Genomic DNA, 10577 nt, shown 5'->3' on the forward strand with positions numbered 1-10577 from the left:
GGTCAGAAGACCACTTTGAGGAGTCCTTTCTCTCCTTGACCACATACGTCCAGGGGATAGAACTCAAATCAGGCTTGGCAGCAAGCATCCTTATCCACTGATCCATCTCACTGGCCCCAATAATAATTTTTTTAGTAAAACCCCTAAACATTGACCTGGTCCCATGTAGCCTTTTGACCATCTTAGGGGTGTGGCTGGAAGACACTGGAGGGGCAGGGACATGAATCAGATGGTTCTTCCCTCCGGAGTATTGCTTCTCAGATGAAAGGCAGATGGGAGTTGTGGGAAGATGTCAGCAGAGGCACTGTTCTGTGTGACGGGAAGCACCGGGACTGTTGGGGCCCAGAGAATGTACCAGATGGTCCTGGGGACAGAGTCCTTTGCCTCCTTCCTGGAGGCGGGTGTCTTGGTTGAGTGGGTCAGTGAAGTAGAATAAAGTAGTTGATGAGACAGGAAAGACAATCTAGAGGCCCAGAGACAGAAGAGACTAAAGAGAGTTCTGAGGGGTTGTGGCAGGGGCATGGTACAGGCCTGGCAGGGTCTGGGAGGCCCTGGCTGGGAGCATAGACTCTTGAGGACTTATTTCACAGAGCCTGAGGAGCAAGGGAGTAACAGTCAGTTATGTGTTTATGGAAGAAGTCTGACTGGGGCAGGAAAGGCCCTGGGGCTCGGGAAGGAAGTCCCGATGACCCCAGATCTCCCGGCAGCTCTCCTCACCTGGTGCAGGTGCGTGAGCGGATCCGAATCAATGGGCAGCCCATCAGCCCTGAGCTCTTCACCAAGCACTTCTGGCGCCTCTACCACCGGCTGGAGGAGACCAAGGTGCTGGGACTGGAGGGCTGGTGGGTAGGTGGACAGAACGGGGGCACTGCCTGTCCTCATATCCCTAGAGTAGGGGCTTTGAGGGCGGAGGGAAGCTATGGACCCTGATATGTTCCTGTGTGCAGGATGGCAGCCACGCCCCCATGCCCGCCTACTTCCGCTTCCTCACACTCATGGCCTTCCACATCTTCCTCCAAGAGAAGGTGGGTGCCTTCCCTAGACCCCTGTATCCGAGACCTCAGGGACTGGATGGAATCTCAGTGGAGGGAAGGCGGTCCCATGTGGCATCTGGGCACCTCTTCTCCTGCCACGCTCACTGGTTTGCTGTCTGGTTCTCTGCAGGTGGACCTGGCCGTGGTAGAAGTGGGCATCGGTGGGGCTTACGACTGTACCAACATCATTAGGTGAGGTGGCTGCTTGGGGACAGGAGTAGTAGCCAGGAGCCCAGGCCTGACTTGCTGTCTGGTAGCTCAGCGTTGGGTGTCGGGTCCCCTTTGTCTTTTGCAGGAAGCCTGTGGTATGTGGAGTGTCCTCTCTTGGCATTGACCACACCAGCCTGCTAGGAGACACCATGGAGAAGATAGCATGGCAGAAAGGGGGCATCTTTAAGGTGACCAGGCGGGCTGGGCAGGAACATGGGAAGCCTTGGCCTTCAAGGCTTGGGGAAGAGGGGTGGGGCAGAACTATTACTGTTCCTAGCCATTGGCAGAGTCTGTATTCTTTTTTTTTTTTGGTCTTTTTGAGACAGGGTCTCCCTGTACCAGCTGGCCTAGAACTCAATATGTAGACCAGGCTGGCCTTGAACTCACAGAAATCTACCTGCCTCTTCCTGCCTCCCAAGTGCTAGGATTAAAGGCATGCATTGTCACGCCCAGATTTTTTTGTCTTTTTTGAGACAGTGTTTCCCTGTAGCCCCAGCTGACTTATAACTTGGTATGTAGACCCAGTTGGCCTTGAACTCACAGAGATCTGCTTGCTTCTGCCTCCTGAATGTTGGGATTAAAGGTGTGCGCCACCATGGCTGGCAGAGTCTGGGTTCTTGTCCCACTCCACTGTGTGACTTGAGCTCCTCTGGCCTCAGTTGAAGCCAGACCTAGGCCTAGGTCTGTGGGGGTAGGTGAAGGACCCCAGCAGTCTGTCTGACTCCCGTTGGCCTGCCCGCAGCCTGGTGTCCCTGCCTTCACTGTGCCACAGCCAGACGGTCCCCTGGCCGTGCTGAGGGATCGAGCCCAGCAGATCTCAGTGAGTGACTAGATGATTTGGTGGCAGGGTGGGAGTACTTGTTCTGACTAGGCCGGTGCTTTCTCCTGTAGGGCCTCAGTTTCCTCATCCGTGCATTGTGGAAGCTGGGGCCAGCTGCTTATACCTAGAACACATCTGGTTGTGGGAGCAGGTCGTGGTGGGTGCTGGTGGGTGGGGTGTGATCAGAGGGTTTCCTAGTCACAGTGGTGGCAGTGGCAGCTGTGCTGATCAGCTGCTGCCCTTTCCCCACAGTGTCCTCTCTACCTGTGTCCCCCGCTGGAAGCCCTGGAGGAGGAGGGAAGGCCATTGATGCTGGGCCTGGAGGGAGAACACCAGCGGTCCAATGCAGCCTTGGCCTTGCAGCTGGCTCATTGCTGGTTACAGTGGCAGGACCACCATGGTCAGTGGTCCCATGTGGGCCGGTGGCTGGGCAGTGCATGGCCGCCTGCTTTGGAAGGGTTTGAACCACTGGGCTTCACACCCTACAGATATCTGGGAGCTGAAGGTGTCTAGCCCAAACACATGGTGGCAACTGCCCCTGGCACCAAGGTTCCAACCCACATCCCGTATGCAACATGGTAAGCCAGAACTTCCTGCCCAGCCAGGACCACTATGTGACTTTGTTTACTTTGAGATGCATCTTTTGGTTTCTTGTTTGGGGATTAGGATCAGTTCAAGGTTATGCCTCAAGGTCAGCATTCCTCCCTGGCTTGGAGTTTATGAATCTTTGGAACCTGTTTCCCTCTCTGCCAAATGAGATAATAACTGAACTCATTGCCAAAGGCTGTTGTGATGATTCGCAAAATGACATCACTAAGATGCTGAGCCCAGACCCTAGAGGATGTAGGACAAAGTGCCCAGTCATTGGCAGCTGCTATCCTTGTCAAGTGTCATGAGACTGTGAGGCTGTCTCTGCTTCTGTCCTTCGAAAGCTGCCCTCAGCACATAGTAGGTGCTCATGCTGTTAGACCCTTCAGAATGGTTTCAATGTGCCCACTGTGTGCCAGGGCTGCCAGCAGGAGTCAGGTGGTCCTGGAGCAGACCTTAGGTCACATTCCAGTCCAAGCTCTCACTTGTTGTGTGAACTTAGACAGAGCTCTGTAGCTGCCAGATGGGAACCAAATGTGATTGTATGACAGTATCTCCTCCTGAGGGTTGCCTGGAAGATTCTGCAGAGGAGGCAACCCAAGCTGGGAACTCCAGGACTGGCACTAGTAAGAGGCTCTTGGGCTGAGGGTCAGCCTGTGGGGCCAGAAGACTCCCTATCATATGCAGAACTAAAAGACTGGGGTTGGGGAGGATCCCAGAACACTGTCTTGTTGGCCTTTGCTAGGGCTTCGGGACACGGAGTGGCCTGGCCGGACACAGGTGCTGCGGAGGGGACCCCTTACCTGGTACCTGGATGGGGCACACACCACCAGCAGCGTGCAGGCCTGTGTTCGCTGGTTCCATCAGTCGCTGCAGCGTAATGAGCGACCCAGTGGGTGAGCTCCCAGCAGGGTGGGGTGGGGGGCAAGACCCACAGGAGGTGGGGCCTTGGGTAATGACTGGGGTTTGGCATAAGGGCCCTATTGGATTGGATCAGTGGGGAGGGAGGGAAGGAGAGGAAGGCTGGTAGGACATGCTCTGACCCCTTTCTTCCTGCTGCAGTGGACCTGAGGTACATGTCTTGCTCTTCAACTCTACTGGAGACAGGGACCCAGCAGCCCTGCTGAAGTTGCTGCAGGTGAGGGACCCATCCTGGAGGCTGGGGGGCAGGTAGACCAACAGCTGTCCTTGGTTCTGCCCGTGTGAGGTCTACAGGTCAATTTCCTCTGCTGTAAAATAGTGCCATTCCCTGTCCACTAAATTGTACTGAAGATGAAATGTAGAGGCCTTGGGCCCTTGGGAAGTCCAGCCATGAGCCATCACTCTTGTTCTCTTTGCAGTGGGAGACAGGGCCATGTGGTGGTTAGAGGAGCAGGCTCTAGACTCACTTGGCATATCCCCTTAGCCTCTAGCCTGGACTGGTCAACAGATTGTCTTGTCTGAGCCTCAGCTCACCTCTCCAGGCAGTGAGGAAACGGAGGGAGACTGTCTCAGGCATGTTTTAAGGAGTCACAGGCTGTAAGCACAGAGAGGCCCTTCTCTGCTAGGGGAAACAGGCTGCTCTGGGCTGTGAGGGTTGAAGTGGCTCTTAGGATATATTCCATTTCACAAAGCAAGAGCCCGAGGCTGTTTATATCCAGAAGCAGCTTGGATTCAGGCTCCCTAGTTGGATTCAGCTGGCAAGTGCCACCTGTCCTAGCCGCAGACCCCCTCTGTACAGTAGGCCTTGCCTTCACTGCTGGTCCACAGGCAGGCGGGGTACACTGAGGCAGATGGGGGCAGGTGTTGAGGGACTGTGGCTGGTGTCTGCAGTGTCACTCTATCTCAAGAATGGGCAGTGTCTTCAGAGATGAGGGCCTGGGGGCTGTTTGGAAGTCGGGTGCGGGTGAGGGACCTTCTTTTAGGACTCTAACACCAAGTCTCCCTTTGGCCTCCAGCCCTGTCAGTTTGACTATGCTGTCTTCTGTCCCAACCTGACAGAGGTGTCGGCCACAAGTAATGCAGGTAAGAGGGGATGGGGGATGGGCCGAGGCCAAGGGCCCTGAGGTAGGCTACTCTGTAGGAAGCAGACTTCTAAACTGTAGGTCTGGGTGGGAGGTAGATTTTATTACATAAACAGTCTTTGGTACATTTAAATTTTTGTGCCATGTAGCCACAATACTGTAAAAAAATGATCAAGGTGAGCGTTTTTCACAAAGGGCAGGTTATAGCCTACTGAAGGCTACTGAGATCAGCTTTATGGGCTTGCTTTCTTTTAATTTTGTATTTTATTTATTTATTTATTTAATTTCGAGACAGGGTCTCTTTGTAGCCCCAGCTGGCCTGGAATTCATTATGTAGACCAGACTGGCCTAGAGCTCACTAGATCCATCTGCCTCTGCCTCCCATGTGCTGGGGTTAAAGGCCTGTGTTAATTATGTCTAATTATGTGCATAAGCGGTTTGCCTGCGTGCAAGTGCACTATATACAGTGCCTGCAGTGGCCAGCATCGGATCCCCTGGAGCTGTAGTTATGGAAAGTTAGAAGCTGCCATATGGGTGCAGGGAATAGAACCTGGGTCCTTTACAAGAACAGTCAGCTCTCTTAACCTCTGATTAACCATCTCTCCAGTCCCAGCTTAATGGGTCTTGACTAGCATTTGTTACTTAAAGTGAAATAGAACAGAATAGAAAATATCAGTGTGTATGGCATAAAGGAAGGGTAGATACTGCCTGGAAAGCTTCAGTCTCAGGCATGTGTGTCTGTGAGGACTGGGCTGCAAGGAAAAATGCATGAAAAAAGTATTTTTTGGTCTTTTTGAGACAGGGTCTCCCTGTAGCTCCAGCTGGCCTGAAACTTACTATGTAGACCAGGCTGGCCTTGAACTCACAGAGATCTGCCTGCCTCTGCCTCCTGAGTGCTGGGACTAAAGGTGTATGCCACCATGCCTGGCTTGGAACATCTTTTATTAACTGGACATACTTATGCCTACCTAGTGAGGGACTAGGATAGGCTGGATAATTTTTATTTTGTCTTTTTTTCCCCCCTTTGGAGATAAGGACCGAACCTAGGCCCTTGCGCTTGCTAGGCAAGCGCTCTACCACTGAGCTAAATCCCCAGCCCCCAGTTGGATACTTTATAGATGAGGATGATGGGAGATGCATAGTAGGTAAAAGCTTTGGCGTTGGACTGCCTGGCTTTGCTTCCCATGAACCTTGGGCAGGCGGTTGAACTAGTCTGCCCTTCAGTTTTTTTTTTTTTTTTTTTTTTTTTTTTTAAAAAAAAAAAAAAAAAAAAAAAAAAAGAGGACGATAAATCTTTCACTGTGATATCAGGCTGGCCTTGAACTCACAGAGATCCACCTGCCTCTGCCTCCTGAGTGCTGGGATTAAAGGCATGCGCCACCACACCTGGCCTACCCTTCAGTTTCTTAGAGTGTCTACTGTGGGGACCACTAGCATTCTGGTGGACTGATACATATATAAAGGGCCAGGTGCTAAGTAGGTGCTCACTGTACACTGACCGCTTTCTTTTTTCATTCCACTGATGCCTTGTTCTGCATCCCGTAGACCAGCAGAACTTCACAGTGACTCTGGACCAAGTGCTGCTCCGCTGCCTCCAACACCAGCAGCACTGGAGCTGCCTGAGTGAAAAGCAGGCCAGCCCGGACCTCTGGAACACCCCCAGCACGGAACCTGACGGGCCAGCCTCCCTGCTTCTGGCTCCCCACCCTCCCCATCCCACCAACACCAGCTCCCTTGTGTTCAGCTGCATTTCCCACGCCTTGCAGTGGATCAGCCAAGGCCGGGACCCTATCTTTCAGCCCCCAAGTCCTCCAAAGGGCCTGTTCAGCCACCCCACTGCCAGCAGTGGGGCCAGCGTTCTCCGGGAGGCTGCTGCCATCCATGTACTGGTCACAGGAAGCCTGCATCTGGTGGGTGGAGTCCTGAGGCTGTTGGAGCCCTCCCTGTCCCAGTAGCCAAGGCAGTGGGGTCAGAGGTGGGAGCTTCCCACACCTGCCCTCTTTTCTATGAACTTACACCTGGTGCCTTTTGATTTCTGGTTTCTGGATTCTGTTGAGACTGGCCCAAGGCCCTGGGCTCTGGGTAGAGTAGGGGGTTTGGGAGAGGCTCTGTGCCTTGGCCTCTACTTCCTCTGGCACAGAGAGCAGGGGTCTTTCCAGGGTCCCCACCATGGTAGCAGGCTTGTTCCCATCCCATCTCTCTGACTACCCCATTGCCTCCTGGCTCAGGTCTAGCTTATGTGTGAGCTGCCTGACCAGCCTAGGATCCTGCCTGAGACTTAGGCCAGAGACTTTCTCCTTCCAGTGCCTTCTGGGAAGAGAAGGCCCCTGCCTGGGACACTCTGTGACAGTGGGTAGCTAGAGTAAATTAAAGTGCTTTAAATTTTTTTGTTTGTTTTGGGTAAAGAAATGGCAAAACCTTTGATGGATTCTAATCTCTACCTCCCTCATCAGACAGTTGGGAGGTGGGCCTGGGGCTGCAGCTGTGGTAGAAGCTGGATTGGGTAAAGAGAGCCCATCTCTGCGGCATGGGACAAGTCCTTTTCTCCCTCACAGCATCAGGCCTATGACATGGAAGGCTTAACTGATGTCTTTTGGCCACATGCCAGACACTGCTTTGCAAACCTCACCAGCTGTGAACTCAAGCTTTATACCCATTTTACAGATGGGGGGCTGGGGGAGGTAGGTATGTGAATCTTTCAGGAGCTGCCCACAGGCCCGTAGCCTAGAAGTGGCAGGTACAAGATTAGAATGCAGAGCTTTATGGGAGAGACTGTGTTCTAAACCCAGGAAGTGTGAACAGGGCTTCCTAATGTTTCTCTAGCCTCATCCTAGGGGTGGACCACCTAATGAGTGAGCAGCAGAGGGGACTAGTGTCATCCAGTCAAGTGCTCTGACCACCTGCTACCAGGCCAGCGCAGGGGCCGCTGAGTACAAGCAGCCCTGTTGTGTCACAGTGAGGCCCTCCCCTTCATCCAGCCCAGCATGACACTGACTTCATATCTGATTTATTGGTGAATATACAGGGGTAGGCCCAGGACCAGCAGCCTGGCCACTCCCCTCCTGCTTCTTGCCCAGTGGATGGGCTGGGAAGGAGGTCTCTGGCATTCTGGGAGGAGCTGGGCTCCCCCTCCCCACTGCTTTGCCACCCTCTGAGCTCCCAGGCCGAACACTCCAGGCTTCTGTTTTCCTCACCAAAGTTGTGCCAGTCCAGGTGAGGAGGCCACAGGCACCAGATGCAGGGCTCTGGGCTGGATTTAATTCCATTCCCATGGGCTAGGCTTAGTCTGTTTGGAGTCTCTCTTCCTACCCTGCCCCGTTCCCCAGCTCAGGATCCAGCTTGAAATGGCAGGGACTCAGGTTCCCACAGCAACATGGATGTACAGGGCAGTGGCATGTCTCTCTGTGCTCCTGGGCAGCTGTATCCCAGAGTCCCTGGGTTGGACTGTTTTGTGAAGTGGGGTAGGGAGACCCTGAGGTGTTCCAAGCTGGTGTCCCCGCTGGCAACAGGCCTCGGTGAGGGAGGCAGGAAGGGTGGGTGCAGAGGACATGCTCCATCCTCAGTTGAGTGGAGGTGCTGGGCTCCTGGGGTGAGTTCATGGCCAGTGGTTCCCAGCTGATGGCTGCTTAGTCTCCTGCAGGGCGAGGGCTGGCTGGGGGGCCCCTGGGGCTCCAGGCTGGGTGCTACGCCATGCTGCTGGTGGAGCAGGGGGTGCTCTGGGTGCTCCCGATGCTGTGGTTGGTGCTGCTGCTCTCAGAGGAGGCCAGAGCAGCCACCGCCACCACGGGCTCCCGCTTGCTGGGGGGACCTGAGGGGCATGGGCAGGGGCGGAGGTCAGGGCCCCAGCCAGGGCTCCCCATCCCCTCAGCGGCTTCACTGGGTATGCCCAGAGGGTGTGGAGGGGCCTTGAGCACTCACTGTGGGGGAAGCTGGGGATACTCACGTGTATGCGAGTAGATGAACCAGAGTGCAGCCGTGAGCAGGGCCCCAATGAGGAAGGCACCAAAGGTGATGCCCAGCACAGTGGACAGGACAAGGCCTTTGCCTGTGTGATCAAGGGACAGCCAGTGGTGGTCAGTATTGCTGTTATGCCCTGGCTTTGGGCCAGTCCCTAAGCTATCATGCTGACCAGGGGGACAAGTGACCCTGACCTCTCTGAACACCAGACTCTACATCTAGCATGTGGGCTCATCACACTAAGCTGTGAGGATCTGCTCCAAGAGCCCAGACAGCCAGGCCTTCTGAGCCATCTTTCTGTCTCCTAAGGCTGGTGGAGAAGCATCTTTAGGGGACATGGTACATGAGCAAAGACCGAAGGACCTGCTCTGCCCTGTTGTATGACCTTAGGTCAGCCCCTGCTTGTCTCTGAGCCCCTGTACCAGATTCAGATAAACCAGAGCACCTTTTAAAACTAGTGCTGCTTGATTGTCCCAGGACTCATTCAAAACTCTCATCTTCTGTGTGACCTTGGGCCCTCGTTCTCTGAATCCCACCATGCAGTGGGGTTATGAACCCTACATTTTTTTTTTTTTTTTAAATTTATGGACATGAGTGTTTTTCCTGGATGTATGAGTGCAATGCCTATGTAGGCCAGAAGAGAGCATCAGATCCCCCAGGAACGGGAGTTAAGCACTATAAGTTGCTATTCAGGTGCTGAGTACCAAACCCAAGCAGCTAATACTGCTGAGCCATCTCTCCAGCCCCCAGCCCTACATTCTTGAGCCTGGCTGTGGGATGAGGATACATGCCTCTAGCATCAGGACTGTATTGAATGATGGTGTCTGGGCCCAGGAGAACTAATTAAGAGGCCAGAGGGCACTGGGCTGAAGGGACTTCCTCCACATTAGAGGTGTCAAGGAAGGTAAGGCCTATGCCACACCCAAGGCACCTTATGTTCCACAAGGAGGTTGTGCCCTCTGGCAAGGTCTGCTAGCAGTGCAGAGGACAAAGGACACTAGGTAAAGGCCCTTAGGTCTGGAGTGTGTTCCCATGGGGTGACCATCAGCAGAGTCTCCCTCCCTTAAAATGTAACTTATTGCCCTACCCCTCCTCCCAGGGTGCCCCACCCCATCTCCCCACCGTGTGCCTGGGCTCCATCCCTCCAGCTGTCAGTTGTTCTCCACTCACCAGACAGGTCAGGGATGGCAATGTTCAGGCGCATGGAGATGTTCCTGTTGACTTCCTGAAGGGGGTTGGGGAATGGTGAGTGGCACAGCCTTGGCAGGTAACGTGGCTCTCCCTGGCTCTGTAGCCCTGACTTGCTACCACTCTGAGCCTTAGCTGAGTCCTGTGTCCACCACTTTCTAGCTGGGAGCCTGGGAGCAAGCTCTAGGGCATCAAGACAGTGTGGGGCTGCTGGAGGCCTCTGATGCCTGAGTTTAACGGGACTTCTGCCTCTGTCACCCTGTGTAACCCTTGAGCTACAAGCCAAGCCAGCCCAGAGATCTGGCTCATGGGCTGGAGCGGGGCTCAGGGCCTGGAGGGTGAGGCTGGCTGGTAGCCCAAGCTTCTGGAAGTTTTTATTCTTGGAAACCTTTCTATGTACCAACACCTGGGGTGGTTGTGTGTGTGTCAGACTGTGGCCTGAGAATGGAGATTTACCTGACAGTGAAGTACTGACACCAGCTAGGCAGAAAGTCAAGATTTTGTGTCACTTCTCCCTAAGCTCCCTGGTTCACCGAGATCAGTCACATTGGTTATTACCATGTGTGCGGCGGATGAGTGACTGGGTAAGACTGTGGAACTAAAGGTTTGATGGATTCATATAGATGGGTGGGTAGATGGGTTCATGGAAGGGTGGTCAGGTGGTCAGGATGGGTGGGTGGGTGGTGGAAGAATGGATAGGTAGGTAGATAGATTTATGAGTGGGTGAGTAGATGGATGGGTAGATAGGTGCATGGATTAGTGAGTGAATGGATGGGT

At 53.9% G+C, this 10577-nt stretch overlaps 2 protein-coding genes across 4 annotated transcripts in view; one reads left to right on the forward strand and one right to left on the reverse strand.

Moving 5' to 3' along the window:
• Positions 1-40: 40 nt before the first annotated feature.
• On the forward strand, positions 41-7043 carry Fpgs (folylpolyglutamate synthase). 3 transcript variants are annotated; one of them, XM_008825160.3, is made up of 11 exons: positions 46-822; positions 948-1025; positions 1165-1226; positions 1330-1432; positions 1987-2064; positions 2317-2464; positions 2553-2642; positions 3398-3548; positions 3715-3790; positions 4590-4656; positions 6201-7043. In XM_008825160.3, the coding sequence occupies exons 1-11, from the start codon at positions 622-624 to the stop codon at positions 6608-6610; spliced, it is 1464 nt and encodes a 487-aa protein (XP_008823382.1). In that variant the 5' UTR covers positions 46-621; the 3' UTR covers positions 6611-7043. The 3 variants fall into 3 exon arrangements, with proteins under 3 accessions (XP_029415672.1, XP_008823389.1, XP_008823382.1); XM_029559812.1 differs by lacking the exon at positions 1987-2064 and having other exon boundaries at positions 41-822; XM_008825167.3 differs by lacking the exon at positions 948-1025 and having other exon boundaries at positions 43-822.
• A 602-nt stretch (positions 7044-7645) lies between these two features.
• Positions 7646-10577, reverse strand: part of Eng (endoglin) — a 47292-nt gene continuing 44360 nt past the window's right edge. The window contains exons 14-16 of the mRNA XM_008825189.3: positions 9783-9837; positions 8599-8700; positions 7646-8463 (exon numbers count right to left, since the gene is read on the reverse strand). Of these exons, the coding sequence (XP_008823411.1) occupies positions 8339-8463; positions 8599-8700; positions 9783-9837 (282 nt within the window). The 3' untranslated portion in view covers positions 7646-8338. The remainder of the gene's footprint in view (positions 8464-8598; positions 8701-9782; positions 9838-10577) is intronic.

This window comes from Nannospalax galili, unplaced genomic scaffold (assembly GCF_000622305.1).
Source record: "Nannospalax galili isolate Female #2095 unplaced genomic scaffold, S.galili_v1.0 scaffold290, whole genome shotgun sequence".
In the NCBI taxonomy this organism is placed as follows: Eukaryota; Metazoa; Chordata; class Mammalia; order Rodentia; family Spalacidae; genus Nannospalax; species Nannospalax galili.